General features: G+C 38.8%; 1 protein-coding gene across 1 annotated transcript in view; it reads left to right on the forward strand.

Annotated features, from left to right (window-relative positions):
- The window catches only part of Mur89F (Mucin related 89F), a 50,438-nt gene that overhangs the window by 14,906 nt on the left and 16,959 nt on the right, over positions 1-18,573 (forward strand). The window contains exons 2-4 of the mRNA XM_043212030.2: positions 1,397-1,478; positions 8,176-8,217; positions 18,400-18,571. Coding sequence (XP_043067965.1) covers positions 18,433-18,571 — 139 coding nt within the window. The 5' untranslated portion in view covers positions 1,397-1,478; positions 8,176-8,217; positions 18,400-18,432. The remainder of the gene's footprint in view (positions 1-1,396; positions 1,479-8,175; positions 8,218-18,399; positions 18,572-18,573) is intronic.

The raw sequence follows: 18,573 nt of genomic DNA on the forward strand, positions 1-18,573 counted from the left end.
AGTTGGTTAAGGGAACAAGCAATAACAACAACATGTTTGTCATATGGCATGCATTGGAATTTATCAATAATTCCCATACGGGCAGCTTCGAAGTCCTTGCCTTTACCAATTACACACACTGCTTGATTCCAGACTCTACCACTTCTGGACTCGTTTTTTTCGGCTACCCAAAAACAATACCCAATACGTGTCTTGTTTTCCCACTGAGCCCGTATTTCATTTCATTGCCCATGGTTATGGAATATTCATTATATTCTGATTCCATTCGGATTCCTTTGCTGCTCGACTTAGATCGACTTTTCTTCATTTTTTCCTAAATGGAGAATATTTAAAAGTGAAACAAGTAGCTTGGTATTTTACAAGCTACATATCTAGCTTCTGGCATTTAGTTTTGTTAATTTAAGCCACACAATTTAACAACTGTTTTGTTTACAACTTTAATTTACAAGCGCACCTTAAATCACATCTTTTGAAGGGAACCAGAGAACCCAAGCACCTTAAGGCATTCACACAATTCGATTCGTATAAAATTACACATAAACTAAAACCCCTAAAAAGATAATATTCATATATAATATTAGAATAATATATTTATTTACCTTTATAAAAACTGAAGGTCAAGCTTCTTTAAAAAAAAATATGAATAAAACTCAAGAAATATTTTTAGTGCATAAAGCTTCAGGGCCTGGCAGTTGTTGGTTCTGTTTCTGTAGCATTTGCTGATGGCCTTCGGCAAATGACAAGCAAAGGCGGCCAAAATTTCACCCAGAAACCGCAAACTCCCGCCGGCAGCTTGGCCAAGTTTTTGGGGCAAGGGTGCCGAATCGAGCCTACGTTGGCCAAGTGAAAACAAGCGTGAACAGATCCCGCCCACAACAAAAAACAGGATGCACCGTTGCAGCGCGTCCTGTGCCTTTGGCGGTTGCCTTACTGGCCGCCTGCCGCCCAGCCTGCAACTGCAACTGCCACTCGAATTTTGAATTACGAGCAGGATGGTCTGGCCGCGTGTTTAGATCCACTTTCCGGGGGCCTTTGAAAGTTTTATGCACTCACCCACTGCCCATTGGCAGCCCTTGCCAACTTTGCAACTGTACATAAATTTAATTTCATTTTATGAGGCGGCCCAGCAACATCTTTTGAGAACTTACTGAACACGAACACACCAAAAGGACCCTAAAATACGTTATCAAATGTACAGAGAGAATGTACAGAGGTTCCAATAAAAGTTTTTGAGTGTCCTTGAAACTATAGTTAAAAGCTATAAGTATTATATAAACGATTTTAGAACTATAAGAATTAATATATTTATTTAAAAAAAAATATAAACAATGTTAATGTTTCTGTGTATGCACCTCTAATGCAATTTTATTTGCCGCTCGGCCATTTTTCATTGCAGCTAGCCATCGCCGCTGCCACTTTCGACTTCCACTTGCCACTGCCGCTTCTTTTGGGCGGCGTTTTTCGGGGAAACTGTTTCGGTGAGTTAAGTATGAATTATGTTGTTTTAGCGCAGCGCTCCTGAGTTTGAAAACTTATTGAAATATGCGACAGAGGCTGCAGCGGACCAGCAACAGAAGGCCACCGTGCCACTCCGTTTCGAAACTTGTGTGTGTCCTTTTGAGCTTAATTGAAAGTTCGGGCCCACTCAAACAATATGCCGGCGGTGGAAAAGTTTTACCTGGCTGTAAATTAGTTGCAGCTGTTGGGGTGGGGAATTGTGGGTGCACAGCTAACAGAATTTTCCGTTTAGCCTTGAATTAAATTAAAAAATGCACCTTTCCTTCAGCCACCAAATGTGTTTGTCAATCAAAGTGCTTCGCGGATTTTGTTCACAAACCAAAGTCGTCTAAAAAGTCACGTCACATCACTCACTCGACGGAAAAGTTATCAGAGAATTGTACTATCTCCATCGTGAGATCTGCTTTTCACGCACAACAAATTTCTCTAGTGGAAAACAAGTTCGAGTAGAGGAAGTGGGAAAAAAAATCCAACGAACGCCAGAAATCTTTTGCAGCTGCTCATAAAAATGTCAGATACCCGCCCTTTCTAGAAAACTAGTTGCAGTTGCGATTGTGAGCAATTTGTTATTCGATTTTTATACGGCCATGCAAAAGTTGAACAGTGAAAGAAACTTCACTCCGCCATCCGCCAAAGGAAGAAGATGTGGATGCTGTGAAAGAATCTGAAGTACAGAAGTGACTGGCTTGGCTGGCACCACGGAAATGGCTTGAAATTGTCAGCGGCGCAATGATGCACATTAAGTGTCAAGTGCCAAAAGTTGTTGACAACAACAAGTCGAGACTATTTTTTGGCCAAGAGTGGCAGTCAGTAATCGACAGAATGCCATTGACACATAGTGTCATTCCCCTCAAACTCAAAATCAGACTGAGACTTAGTCATAATATTTATTTATATTCGGAGACAATTTTTATAATTTTCCTTTTCGTAAACAAACTCCACTTTTTTGCGTTTCAAAATCTTTCAAGCAAAACTCAATATTTCAAGGTATGTTATATTAAATATGGCATATAAATCTGAAAACTGGAGCTGCATTCGAATTATCTATTTGGAGGGCAAATAGAGAAAGCCATTTGCATTTTAAACTCATGCATTTTCATCAATAATTGAAAAAAGAAGTGACAGCAAGCGAAAATCACTTTTCGACCGGGCACAAACATGAGCTCTACTCTCCTTCCCAGAGCATTCAATTGGAAAAGTTGTAAAATCAACAAGTCATTGGCAAACAGCGGCCCAGACGACAGCGCAAAAAACATTGCTGTTAAAATATTTTGCTTATTTGCATACAAAAATACACAGAGCACTGGGAGATAAAATGGGCGAAATATTTGAGCACACTCTGAAAAAAGTTCTAGTTGATATTGGTTATGGTTACTGACTTCTTGTGGTAACATTTTTGTCCCAAATATTAGTAATTTAATGTTCCAAAAGTCGATCAATATCCTATTAAATATTTTTAGGTAATAACTTATTCATTAACCTTGAATAATTAAAGTGAAAATCATAACGAACGGACCCGATTTTTTTTTATGTGCAAACAAGTTCCGTGGGTAAGCCAACAGTTGCTGCCGGGACTGGGAAATGGCTTCGGGCGGAATGAGTGCCGGAATACTCGTTGGACGGATGGAAGGACAGACAGTCAGGTGGCTGATGCTGCTCAAGTGCATGAAAGAGTTGCCATGGCTGCCAGCGGTGCAGAAATAACTATATTTAGAACCGGAAACGGAACCCAGAGCATCCCTTATGTGTTCTGGTGCTTGTGCGTGCGGAGCAGTTGCATCTGCAGCTTTTCTGGCAATTGAAGCTACCGGGATTGTATTTTCTATTGAAAAAACGTCGGAGGACAGCTGGAGAGGTTGAAAAGCCTCCGGCCCGACTTCCGGAAAGGATATACGAGAACCAACGAATGCCAGCATTACTATAAATGAGACAAAGCAGATTCAAGCATTTTTCTAGTGCTTTTATATGGTCACTTCGATGTTGGGCACTTTGTTAATTCAATTTCCCCAGCTGACCGAGCTTTGCTTGTTAAACCAATTTTTAAAAATGGCAACAAAGGCCGAAATTGAATTGCATAAGCCAGTAAAAATATTACGTATACGTACATAGGTAGTAACTAGCAAAGCTCCGCCAATTTGATGTTTTTAAATGTGTTATTTTGTGTAGCGAAAGAAGCATACTCTTCCCGTTTATAAGCAATTAATCCTCTAACCTAAAATTGGTTAGAGCATGATTCTAAAAAACTCATGAAACTCTAAAATTAGAGTTAGATAAATCTAACCAATTCATCTAAAAAAGTTTAAAATTTATCCTTAATAATACCTATTTATCATGGATAGAAATACATTTTAGAAATACATCCCGTTTCAATAAACTAAAGACAAGGCACATTTTTATTTGACGTTTTAAAGCCGAGAAGTGGAAGCTGTCCAAAATGGCAACTAACTTTTTGTTTGCATGGCTTTTCGTGTCCTTCCTGGCCGGACAGCAAACATTTTTGCAATTTTTGTGCAAATGATGCCCTCCGGAAGGCACCAGACACATGGCTCACAGCGTCCACACAACAGAACTGCCACGGAATTGGGGAAATCGCGGAAATCAGGAAGGGGCAATGGGAAATGGCAGGCAGACGCTGCGTCGCGTATCCGCAAAATCAATGTTAAGCTTGTAACGTGCAAAAGTTAATGCCTCAGTTGGGCCCAGACTGACCGAAACGGCAAAATGGCAACAAAAACTGACCACAGAGGACCACCCAAAAACGCAGCTAAAAAGCCTAAACAAAAAACTTGCCCAAAAACAACAAATACTCGAATGCATACAACATCATCCGAAGCATTAAAAAAATGACAGCACAAACCGCGAAAATAATCAACGAGACGTAAAAACGCTGGCATATTTAATACGAAATTTAACTGGGCAAGAGAAACAATGAAACGAAAAATTATAAATGCAAAAACGATGTTCAGAACTCCATGAAAACCGAATAAAAATGGCAAAAATCAAACCCACCATGAATAGATATTGCTGCTATATTTGTGAGTGTATATATATATGTATATGGGAATGCAGATTGACATACTGTAGAGTTCAAGGCCCTCAAAGAGAACAGTTATCGTGCACAATTTTCGGGTGACCCAACTTGAATGGCATTGTTTTTGCCGCCATTGTTGCATTTCTGTTGTCATTTTTAAGCCAATTTCCGTTCATTTTGACGCTTCCGCTGTGCTTACCCGCCGACCCACCCATTCATATGTACATGAACTTTAAACGATTTTTGGTTTCGACTTTTGGTTTGCTTTTGTGGCCGCCACTCCGCAAAAGATCCAAAAATGCAGCATATCAAATTCGTTATAACTTGATTTAGCTCCGGGAATTTTCTCCAATAAATTGGAAACGAAAAATAATTGGTAATTTCTTCATATCTAAATATGAGGCAGCTTTATCAAACAAAATGTTAAGCAATTCAAATAAAATTGCAATTTAATTTAGTGTCATCCGGAGAATGTCAAAGATAAACATGTTTCTGGAGCAATAAAACATTCGATTAGATTTGTTACTATTATTGCAGATTGAAATTGAGCATAAAACGACTTCAATCGAGAACAATTTTTTATTAAAATTTATCGGAATATATAAATTATAGGGATACTCAACTTCACACCCAGTCTGAATAATATATCATAGACTTATTGAAAGTTAAAATTCTTAAGCAGAAGGTAATAAAAAAATGTACCTAACTCTAAAAATATCCTTCACCGTCTGCAGTGATGTCTCCGCAAGAGTTTAAAAATAAAACTATAAATGCATTGATAGAAAATCGAATTTGTGTATAAAAAAAAACAAAAGGTATGGATAGAGTGCCGATGTACATATGCATATGAATAGCAAACAAATGTAAGCAAACGCAATTTATTTTACACGATTGCACTTTATAAAATCTAACAATATTCAAACAACCGATGTGTGGGAGGAGCAAAGCCAAGTTATTATTTATGGAAAAGGCATCTGCATCAGTAAGCAGAAAACCACACGAACCCAGTTTTAATTGCTTGTTTTTAATTTTTATGTTTAATTCACTTATAGCGATTCTCACTAACACACAAATATAAAACTTTTCGAAAACAATTATTTAGGATAATGTTGGAAGAGGAAGATGGGATTAAGTTGTTGGGTTTTAGTTTTCGTTTTTTTATGTTTTAGTTGTATTTGAAATAATAATATGAACCCCTAAAATTATAATTAAAAAGGCATCTAGATCACTATATAAGGCCTCACTATCCTATTGCTGAAATAAGTTTTTCTGTTCCGTGTACCCAGGAAAAAAGTATCTCGCAAACAGATCTAAACACAATTGTTTGTACGGCTTCAGGCCAGGATATGCAATGCAGTTTTATAGGCGCCATTTCATGGAGCATTTATTAATATTTCGCATCTCGTTCTCGACCTATGGGCGATAACAGTTGCCGGACAATGTCAACAGAGGCATCGCGAATTGCGAAGAGGCCTCTGCAAAATGACAATATTTGCAAGCCCTTTTGAGCCTAAGGGGGTGGATTTTTGAGGCTGGGATATGACGCACTGTTGGCCTACTGTTTGCTGAATAACCGTTATTATATCGCTTCCTGCCTGAGTTTGTGTTAGTGGGGGCGTGGCATGAGTATCTGTGTGTGAGCAGCTGTTTGCGCGAATGTTTGCACGGTCCCGTTTGGGCTTCGATCCATTTGACATTATGACGACGCATCACCGGGCAGAGCTGGCAAAACTTTGACCAACACATTGGGTTGCATTTCAATTCTCGATATCCGCATGGCAACCCTGCGGCTCGTCACCTTCACTTGATTATAGCCACTTTTATTGGAATCTATTTATGAGGCGTTTTAATTAAAATGGAAAGTGAAGCCGCAAAGCGATGCACTGCAATATTTTATTCCAAATCTTTAAAACAGTCCTTAAAATATTGAAAAAATTTCTTAATATATAAAATATAATTTACATAGTTTTACCAATTATAATTACAATTTATAATTTAGTATTTTTATAAATAAACCGTTCAAATAAAAATGGTTTCTGAATATTTCAAGTGCATCCTACAACGAATTGTTTGCATTGACCTCCTGGCAAAATGTGTGTCATGCGAGCATTAAAGAAATTTCATTATTGTGCCAGATGGGCGGTGATCCAAAAACTTCAGCTTGGTCCGATGTTTGCATTTCCCACACGCATACGAGCGATTCATTATTTCACTTTTGGCGGAAAGTTTTGTTTGTTGAAAGCAAAATGCAGCATCTGCCGGTTACACTGTTAAAACAACAATAATATAAAGCCAAAGAAACTTAATAACATTTAATGAGTTTCAGTTGAAACCACACTTTTTGCAAAAAATCTCACACTAATGAGAACTTAAAGAGTCAACAGAGAACGATAAACAATCTGGCTAAAAGGGCTAGGTGGAAAAAAGTTTATTAATTTCCACAGGCATCCAAAATGGTAGCCTACTTATGTGGGCACGAATTTCATCGAAGGGGATGATATGAACAACCCTTAGAACGCACCCACTTTGCACACATGTTGAACAAATATTATTGTCTTGTATTTCATTTTTATGTTGACTTTTGTCTCACTTCTTCTGAGCTCCACACCCCAAAAAAAAATGTTTATTTGGCGTGTTGCAGCAACACAAATAATTGTCGAACAGCATGTTGCATGTGTGTGCGCTCGTGTTCTTGTAGTTGTTATTTACGATTGTCGTAAGAAACTTAGATAAATATTAAGTATACGCAACTATGTCACGTCACGGGACTAATGAAAAATAGCGGCAGACTGTGGGATGAACAACCCAGAATTTATGCTGATGGAAAACTTTAAACGATAAACCATCGATAAAATCCAAAAGCTGGGTGGTATCTCTGGGATATTCAAATGGCAACAGCTGGACGAACAAGGCAGACTCTATGCATATATTGTGATACTCGTATATGGGAGCCTATCTATGTATGTCTCTATGCCATCCACTGAAAGTTAGCTACAAACCAAAAAAAAGCAAAAAAAAACAGCGGAAAAAGGGAACCGGTTTTCACGAAAACTCGCTGGTGCTCCTGCAGCTTCTGCCTGTCAGTGTCCATGTGCGCGTAAAGTCCATTAACATGAAAGGCAACAAACAAGCAGCCAGGCCAGCGCACAATTTTGGACACTTCATAAACAAGGATGCATCGTTCTTTCAAATAGCCAAAAAAGTCTTAAAAATAAACCGAAACTTTCAAAAAAATGTTCAGAAACCCGTAAATGCGAATAAGATTCCAGAAAACTTTAACTTAAAGTCAGATATCCTCAGACTATGACCTTTTCTTATATTCAACAAATTAACTTCATATGTACATATCAAATAACACTTGATATATAGAAATCAGGTTTAATTAGAAATTTGGCGAATGTAAAATATGTATGGAAATTGGTACCAAACGAATAACTAAATTTTAATTAAAGCATACCAAAGAGCAATGTAATATTAGAAAATATCTCGACTATATTTGATTAATAAATACAATTCCAACTTGAAATGCTTGACTAGAAACAACCATTCTAGCCCCAAAACCACTTGATTATACGGAGCATGTAATTTTACGATTCAAACTCATCATTGAATTTCCTCCATTGCAGGTGTCCAGGATTGAAGGAAACTAAAGGTTGGAGAATTATAAGGTAAGAGCTAAGCTAATTGAATGGAGGAGAGCAAATAGCAGGAATCCGGACAATTATTGTTGGCAGAATTGGTTAGGTAACGCCTTTAAGCCAATCAACTAAATCAACAATACGCATACGCCATGTGTGCCAAACACACACATACTCACCCATGACCCACTGAAGGCTGACCCAACACGAAAATTCAAGGCTTAAAATCTAACCAAATAAAGGGATTGTGATTGGGGATTGTGAGGGCAGTAGACTGACAATTATTATGGGAAATGTTTTTCGGGGGTCAGGACTGAGCATTTCATTGAATACAATGGCATTAACAACAATAACAACGTTGCGCACACAATCTAGCAAATATTTAGTGAAGGGAAATAATTTCTAATAGGTTTTCCTTCCAATTGAAATCGGATATTATGTCTGGATGCGAGTTCGTGTGTGTGGCTGATTCTATTTACGCAATGTTTGGTAGAATAACACAGGGTACCATGCAAATATTTGCTTTTCCTTTGGTTGCCACAGAACTTTTTAATTAAATGTATGCGGCAGGGCTGAAAACCCAAACGAAGCTCCACAGAAGATTTCAGATTCTAAGTGATTGCTTAATAATAAAGGGTTTATTGTTTATCCATTAAATTTGCCACAGCTCTTTAAGTCTGCCCGGAGGTTGGTCCAACTTTCTCGGACGCAGAGACTCAATCATTAGTTATGCAAAGCACATAAAAACCAGTACGCCGGGTCAGGGCTCGAACTAATTTCTAATGGTGCAAGGCAAACGGGAGCAGAAATTAAACAAACAGTCCATGGCATGGAAATTTATTCGAGTTTGCTTGGCCAACTGAGAAATTAAGCTGTTGCTACCAAACGAAGATCCTAAAAACAAAAAAAAATGATTGTGAGTAAATATACCAAGCTGCATAAACTTTCTTCAGATACATGAAACTATACTATGTACACAGACACTGTGTGTGCTCGTGTGTTTATTTCACACCTGAAGTGTGATGAAAATATGACAACAGAAGCACATCCCAGCTTCAGACAGGTGCCGAGTGAACATTCTCCACTGCTCACTGTGCATCTTGAACGTGTGACTGTGGGGCATTCGTGCTTGAAGAGTTTCCCCAGCTCTCTGCAAACAAACATAACTTGAAGCTCTTCTTTCACACACTGCCTCCTAGTTTTTTCAGCTCAAATGTGACTACACCCACCAAAAAAATTTACTTTGACGCAGTTCTTTAAACATTTTTGAAGCTAAATGGTTATAAAAGGATAGAAAACGAAGAACATTTTCATTAATGGCTTCTATATTAAAATTAACGTAAAACTAAATATTGTACATTTGTAAATTATCACTTGTGCCACTCGTATCACTCGATTTACGTATTATCACAAAAGTAAAACATTTTTCTTTTGGTTACTTAGTTTTTCAAAGTGTAATACTGATTCATGCCCTCCATCATCATCGGTTTTGCATCAATATTGTTTTTGTTCATCATAGAAACTTTGATTGAAAATGCAAATCGCAATAGTTGACATATATCAAAAATCAGTTCTTGGCAGTACTCGCTCCCTGTGACCCTATCCATCTATAAATGAATACCTATAATCCGTATCCCTGTCAAGACACTCGAGTAAACTTTGCCCCTTCATCAGGATAATCAACTTAATCGACAGCATTCCACGGCAGATATCCACAAATCTGACAAGTCACAAACTTCTAACCCTGTATTAATAATATTTTACCCCCAAAAAAAAGGTACGATGGCTATTCATAAGCATTTGCCTGATCATCCAATGGAACTATGCACGTGCGATAAAGCAAAAATGTTCATTTAATGTTGTATGAAAGCAAATATTTTTATGGCCTTGACAAATCAGTTTTCCTGGTATTTTTTATAATAAGCAGCATGACAAAACGCCAAAATGCTCAACGCCCACACTCAAGCACACACACAAAAGTCAATTGATTGGGGAGCCAAAATTCCTTTGGGCAGAGGGCAAAAATAGAAGCCGTGCAAAATTCATTCATACTTGGCCTGGATTGATTTTGGGTGCGACACACAAAAAACACAGCAACGCAAGTCAGCACTATACCTATATACATATATATGAATGTCCCTGGATATATTTCAAACACACTCACTGGGCGGCAAAGAAAAGGACAAGAGTGAATTTCGTTTGCCTTTGTGAGTTGCTTTTCCTGTTGCGACAACGACACGGCATTTATAAAAATCATACGCCCTGTTGTACCAGCAGCACACGGCAAAAGTGGTGGTACGACAAAAGCAAACGGCAATATATTCGTATCGCTTGTCAGCCAGCATGTTCGCGAACGATTTTCGCATACGTAATGTCGATTTTGACAAAAACTGTCACCTCCTTGGCAAGTTGGCAAGCTGGGGGGGAAAGTTGCTCATAAAAACGTTCGACTCCCTGATTGCGTTAAATCAAACTGAATACCCATCATTAACAGGCTTAATCCACTCGCCAGCGATGCGATCAAGTGTAAAAGATCCGCCTAGTTAAGCAAATCACTTGGGCATGTCTGGACGGATGCAACTTTCCAACTTGCCTGATGATTTCTTAATTGGTGGTCTTAATTGAAAATCACAGGTTGAGTCGATTGAAAGGCTATAAATTAGATGTAGTACTTGCCGAAAATTGGCTCCCAAAAAGTTTTATCAGTATCAATATTTCAAAGTGAAATATTTGAAAGACTGCATAACCGTATTTGAATAATTATGTTGTTTAATGAAAATCAATTTGTGTCATTTCTACCTCAACTATCTTGTTCGGCCGTCAAACAAAGACGACTTAACCACAGACGTAATGGATACAAAAGGAAGGAAACATGCTGTTGGCGTGAAAAACTACCATTCAATTTGACGGAACCTCCCCGAAAATGAAGACCTGCTCAAAGTTACAGGAAGTTGTCATTCGGCAACACTTCCTCACACACAAGCTTCCTCATATGAGACACACGTCAAAAGCGACGGGAAAACTTCAGGATGACAATTGAGTGGGCGTGTGAGAGGGGCGTGTTCTTGGATAAGTCCTTCAATTGTTGTTTGCAAAAAACTTCGCCCAATTTAAAGCGAAAAAAAACGAGCCGTGTCAGACAGAAGAAATAAAAAGTGGAAGCCGAAAAAGATCAGGTATTAGTCACGCCCTGACAGATTCCGGCCAAGTCCGCTGTGAAGGCCCGAATCGCTCCCTCGTCACTTGGCAACGCTTTCGAGACTGAGACTGTCAATCAGCTCCGATTCGTTTTTGTTTTATCTTCTTCGAGCGTCTTACGAAAAAAAAGCCAAAACAAGTAAAACAAACCAACTAATTGGTTGAAATGCAGAGCAGGGAAGCAAAGCAAATTTTGGGCCTGCCAAAAAGTTTCACGCTTATTACACCAAAAGCAAAACAAAGCCAAGCCAAGCGGTACATACAAAAAAAAATGGTGTTGAGAAATTCATGATTCATTAGCAAAGTCAGACCAACGCAAGTGGATAACTTTTCATGCTCGCCTATTGCACCAACAACTGGCAGCTGCCTTGGCTAATTTAAATTCTTTTGGCGCCACCAATGATGCCACCACCGACACCACACCACCGCACCTCCTCCTCAGCCGGTGGCGGTCTTCTATTGGAAGAAGTCGGGCATGACAGCTCCTTAAGCGCCTGAGTGATTGACATCAAAAAGGTCTATAGCAGGAGCCGTAGATAATGTAATGAATATACATACACAAAACAAAAACCGGTTAAGATTAAGATTATGAATCATATAAACTTTACTATATAAGTTTCCTTAACTAGTCGCTTAACTGCTTAACTCTATAGCTACTTAATATTAGTAAAAATCTTTAATATCTACAGATATTTCTTTCTCTGTATAAATTCATATGTAGGGCTGTTTTAGGGGATATAATTAAAATTGCACATCATTAGGAATTCCCAAATTTGACTAGACTTGTACACAAAGTTTAAACTGGCAATGCTAGAAAATTGAATAATGACATGGCAGTTCCTCAACCTTAGTTTCCTGTTTGAGTTTTCTGCACTTGAAAATCCCTCAAAGGGAAACTTAGCAAGCCCACTAATGATACACAAAAATAAAGCCCATCGGAAGGACGGAAATACCTTCAGTTGTTAGGGACAACCCAGGACACTTGTTCAAAGGTAATTTAACGAAAACGGCATCAAAACGCAAACAATTCCTTCGGACTCAGGTTTCTCGGGGCAACTAAAAAAATTGTTTTTTTTTTGTTTATTTTATTTAGGATCCCTGTTTGGCAATCAAATCTTGTCTGAAATGAAAGCGGATAGGACTAAAATAGGCCAAGCAACCCATTTGACAAGCGTCTTAAGCAACTGCCGCCTGCCAGCCCGCCTGCCTGCTGTGTTAGCCTGGCTAACAAATCTCACTAAATGCCAAGACAAAAGTAAATGAAATTGCACTAAATCTGAGGGGGAATTTGTCTTGAAAAAATTTCAACCTTTTGGCCCCCGGCGGATCGCAGCTTAAGTTGAAAGGCCCAAGTTTTTGGCGGCGGGAGGTGGGATGTAGAATTGGAGTTAGAATCCAGAGGATATCATCAAAAAGGTACGAACAGGCCTAGGCCAAAGTGATAAACCGTTTCCACTGACATTGCATATAAATCTGCGACAAAGTTGCGTCTTCCACGGCAGCAGCAGCGGCACGGACAGCTCCAAATCGTGCCGGATTTGTCACGCCAAATCGTTGGAAATGCTTTTGGCCTTGTTTATGCCCAACTCCCCCCCGCCTCCCCTTTCTATTTTAGCTACCGAAAATTCTAACAACAACAATACGAAGCTTTAGCAGCAGCAGAAAAAGCAGTCGTAAATCTTTGAGTAGCTTATCTCCAACAAAACTGTGCGCTTTTTTAATTCGCTGGGAAAATGTATGCAAAACAAGGGCCAGGGAAATCAAGAAAAAAAATTGCTGCCAAAATGCACAGAGAAAATGTTAAATGTTTATTTAAAATGAGGCACATGTTCTGTTTGGCGGAGCGACGCGGGGAATATTATTTATAGAGGGAAGTCGGTCCAACAACTCGGAAAAGACGAGCCGGGAAATTAGGTTAGCACAGACAATGTTTCACTTTTCATTTCCATAGCTAAAACTTAGATCAACAACTTATAAGCAGCTTTTCATCCCGACACCCGACATCCAGACCGAAAAACAAAAGCCAAAAATCCGCCCCCCAAAAGCCATTTATCATAAAATGCCAACACAATGCCACCGATACGCCGAGACAGAACAAAATTCAAGATTATGTCTTCAGGTTGATAAACGAGATGTCAGCCAAAGTATTTGGCTGGTTCCTTAACACCTCACCGAATCGAATAACAAATTGGGTTATTGAAGGTTGGGTCACATCAAAGTTGGGTGCTCTAATTTGCAATTGTTTTAGTTGGTAATTAGGCAAAGCCACAGCCACGAAAAAAAAGGTGAATCAAAACACCAAATAAACAATGATAAATCTAGGCCTAGATAATTTGATGAATTTGATGAGACTTTGATGTGCCAAAAATAATTGCATGCAAATTTATTTTAATGCATATTTACCCTCGTAATTGCTGCAAATTTACGTTTCATTTAATCGGCATGGTCCGAGGGTCCGTCCCAGACAAAAAGAACAAGATATTGTGATAATGAAGCTAAAGGATCGAACAGGAAAATACCCTTACTAAGTAATTAATGAATCGTTAAAAGTATTCTGAAAACAATAGAACAATAGTTTCAAATGGAAAGAGTTATGCCAAGTATTACATATGAACAACAATTCCTAATCCCTTGATCAGCTTAACATCCTTTATGAAATTTTCTGTGGACTTCCTCTCCATAATATACCCTTTTTCCGCTGGACAGTCAAATGGCGACCATGAAAAAGCGGCAAACAGATTATAACTCCCAACTGACATTCGGGGACTTTATTATTTGGCCATTGAAAAATGCGAAGCTATCCATGGGTTGTGGGAGGGATAACGCGAGCGACCCAAGTGGATTTTAATTTTTCAAAGTTAAACAGCGTCGGCGACCCTTTTTTTATGTCTCGCCCCCTTTGGGGGCTTGGGGCCTGGCATCCTGGCTGGCCCGCTTGAATGGACACTGCGAATTGTGGACGGCTGACTTCACCGGACCGGGCAGACCGTGCGGACTGTGTTTGTGTAAATGTCGCCGGGATTTGGCCGTCCGACCGGATAGCTTCATTGTTTACCTTCGCGACTCTGCACTGATTGATCCCTTGGGTGGCTCAACACGCCCCGATATTCCCCTTCTGCCCGTCCGTGTAATTAATTTTGCTTTTTGATTTGTGATTTGTGTTGGGGCTGGCAGAAGAGTGCCGGCGAAAAACCATCAAATTGTCACGTAATTATATTTGCGTTAATGATGTTTCGACCCGACGTCGGCGACGCCGGCAGCAGCATTGACCATCGGAAAAGTCAATTAATATTTTTGGTGAATGAACAACAATTTAGATTGCTGTGTCGCTGGTGGGCTTTAATTAAAATGCTTTGGCCGCAATTTCAATACACGCTGCGATTTTTAATTTTCATTGAAATCGTGACAACCGTTTTAATTCATTCTTTAGCTTTTGTTTCCTTTTTTTTGCTTTCCTTCTTTCATATTATATATATTTTTTGTATTTTAATTTGCAAGGCACGCGACTTTAAAAACCCGCTACAGATTTAACCGATAATGACCAGAAAAAAGTTTGAGCCATTAAATTATATAAGCCTTAAGTGGTACTTAATCTGGCTTTAATTTTTTTATGCCAAAACTGGTTTTCTCGTTCTGCTTTGCATCCGAGGAAGCTTGATGATACAATTATTCGACCTTGTCTGAGGCTGTGACGTCGGTATAAAGATAATCCGATGAGGAGAATATATCATCAGATGAGATTGAATATATAGGTCAGTTAATTAAAGGCCCACCCAATAATTCCCACTTCCTGGAAGGAATGTCGAAATAATAATTTTAAAATTCTAATTAGATTTTCAAACAATTCCTAACAAAAAGTGTTGGCAAATCATAAAAAAAGTTCTAGCCAATCATAAAATGCAATATGAATTCTTCTAATTACAAACACGAACTATTTATTAATATAGTCCATAACTTGTTAATAACCAGACATGCTAACCTCTTGTTTTGCAAAATTTTCATTTTAAACTAACACGTTATTAGACTAACAATACCTAACAAGGTACTTGACTTTTATGTTTAATATCTAGTGTTGTCTTCTTAAATATATATATAATTTTACACATAGCCATTAATATATATATACATGACAATGTTTACGGACGTGCTTCACTCATCCGTCTGCTCACGTGCTGCATATTCATGACAAGGGTTCGACTTGGCTTGACTGGAGTTCACATATGACACCGAGAAAAAATAATCCAGCACATATACTAAGGAAAATATAAATGATCTGCAAAATAATGACAGTTGTATTAATATTCAAATACCATAATAAAATAGGTTGTGAAAAAGAAACTTTATTGAAATAAGCCCTAAGCCCTGATTAGTATTTATTCATTTGAAAACATCCAACCGTGAAAATAAACCAATTTATATATTTAGGGCTTATATTTTCCTGATAGTGTTCCAGATAGTGTGTTGTATCAACATGAATTACTATTAATGGCGTGCAGTATAAATTGAATTTCATTACACGACGACGTCAATTAAAAGCATGTAAAACTCAATCGCCGATGACGTTTTTAAATGCAACCGAGCCATCATCGGGCGGTCGCGACAGTCAAGTCAGAGTCAGAGGAGATGCCAGAGTCCCGGGGGCGAAAAAGGTAAAGAGCCCAGGAGGGCCGTGGGGGACACATTGACGTTGGCTTAATGAGTCGGCAAATGGCTGATAAAAATGCACAGTGAATATGAAAATCACTGGCACTGGCGCTGGCGCTGACACTCGTGACGTCGTGACGCGGCGCAAAGTTCTCGAAACTGACAGGAAACATTGATAAAAGTGCCAACTGACATTGCGTAATGATGGTGCGCTCTGTTCCCGCCTTAATAGCCGGCTCATTAAACCAGGAATGCATTAAAAACAAGCAACAAAAAATGGAAAAATAAAATTAAAATGAAATATCACAATGCAAAAAAAATGATTTAACATACATCATGGTGAAAAAGTTTTTTAATCAAAAACTTACTGTCGCCTGCCATATTTCACATTCGAAATATTAAAAATCTAATTAAAACTTAAACAGAATTGTACATTATATACATCACTATACTGGCGTGGACGCATTTTTGCAGTAAAAATTCATTTAAGCTAAAAGCCCATTAACAATTATGACTTTCCTTTGCTGCGCGAAAGCAGTTGAAACTTGAAAGGAAGAACTCGCTGCAAGTGACGCAGGCTCGCTTTTTCTTTATACCCGCCCCGCCCTGTAGCCCCTTTCTCTTGGCTTTGTTATAAAACGTCGACAGTTTTTGTACGGCTGCCCGACTTCCCTGATCCGCCGACTATAACTAGTGATGATTCTGCAGTAGCAGCAACCGGCAACCAGCAACCAGCAACAGCAACTGCAACAAAAGCTGCAACAGCGAGTACGCTTTGACTTTGCTTCATTTTCAGTTTTACTTTTTGAAGTTTTAATTCTTTGAATCTTAATGACTTCTCGTAATAAGTTTTCATTTCTCATAATTTCTTGGGTTAATAGAATCTTTGCCGCTTTATGTGTTGTATGGCTGCTGTTGCGCCGTGTAGACCAACTTGCCGTATACTGGGGTAATTCAATTAATTTACGGTAGAGCTCCAAACAGATCAGAACAATTGGTAAACGATTGACTTCTCTTTCAATTAAAACTATTCTTTTTTTTAGTGATATTCCTCTTAAATATAAAACACTAATTTTATTCACAAAAGAGTCCTTACCAAAGTCGTATAACATTTTGTTTAAGGCTCCCATATTTCATCTAAAAACAGATAAGCCAGAGGCCACTGTAGCCTGCTCATTGCAAGTTTTTTGTGGGAAAATATAAGAAAATAACAGAAAACTATAATTATGGAGTTGACACAAAGTCATCTATGTAGCTGCAGTGGCAGTAGTTACAGCTAAGAGCGGCTGCCAGTAAAAACGCAGACGACAATAATGACTGGGACGAGTTTGAGGGGAAAAGGAAAAGGACTATGTGGAGTCCTTGGCAGCCATGAATTCTATCAGAGAGGAAGCACTAGAAATGCATAAAAGTCGGACTGCATAAAGCGCAGCAGGACCGCAGTTGACATTTATGTGGAACTGTCAGCGCTGGCTTAAAGTAAACTTGGCCCAGTCTGGGGGAGGCAATATCATCTTGGCCAAACCAAGTCCTTCAAGAGCGTTAAATGCTTGGCTTCTGATTGCTGTGCTCGGTGGTTGTGGCTAATCATAAATTCAAAAGCGGCAAAAGTGCAACAGTAGTAACAATTAACTTATTAAATGGTCTTAGCGGGGGCGAGTTGAACCCCCAGATGGGAGAAAAAACCATTTGGCGAGGGGAAAACCGGCTGACAAAGGATGTGGGCATGGAAATTGTGGAAATGAAACCGAACGAGGCGTGAAGATGACTCCCAACAGAAGGGAGAAACTGGTAGGAAAAGTGAACCGCATCGACGCGGAATGAAAAAGGGAGCATTTCCCCATGCATTACACCTTCCTGTTCACTTTTCACCGACGTAATTTATTTTCCTAGAAACTAGGAAGTAGGAGAATAAAAAACTTTTAAAGAAAATTATAATAAATTACATTAAAAATTACTTCAGTTTTTTATATATTATTAAAAATATATAGAATACAATTTATATAATTTAAATTCAGGAAATTATATTTGTTTACTAAAGCGTCCACTTCTTTCATCTCAAATGGAACTCATCTTTTGCGTTCTCAGTGTATTGGCTCTTTCCATGAAAGTCACTTCCTGATTACTTGAGACTCTGCTAATTAGCTAAATTGATTTGAATTTTATGACCCGCAAAATTACTCTGTTCTGAAAAGACAGGGAAACTCAATATTTGAAACAGTTAGAATTGAAACTAAATGATTTGAATTAAATTTTCTAGAAGCAGTTACGAAAATCGAACTGTTTTTCTGCGAGACAACGCCCAGTTCAGAATTTTTTTTGCAACAAATATCTCAACACTTCTAATAGTTTTCGCCACTCTCTTTTCAGCTGTTGTGACATTTTTTGGCAAAGCAGAACGCAATGGCGCCAAAGACGCCGCCATTTTCGCAGCTCGACAAAATGGCGACAAGGACATCCACATCCGCATCCGCATTCACATCCAGTTGGCTCTGCCGCATGCTGCTACTCGGCTTTTGCATTGGCGCCGCTGCCGCTCGAGGT

Source organism: Drosophila bipectinata, chromosome 3R (assembly GCF_030179905.1).
Source record: "Drosophila bipectinata strain 14024-0381.07 chromosome 3R, DbipHiC1v2, whole genome shotgun sequence".
Taxonomy (NCBI): domain Eukaryota; kingdom Metazoa; phylum Arthropoda; class Insecta; order Diptera; family Drosophilidae; genus Drosophila; species Drosophila bipectinata.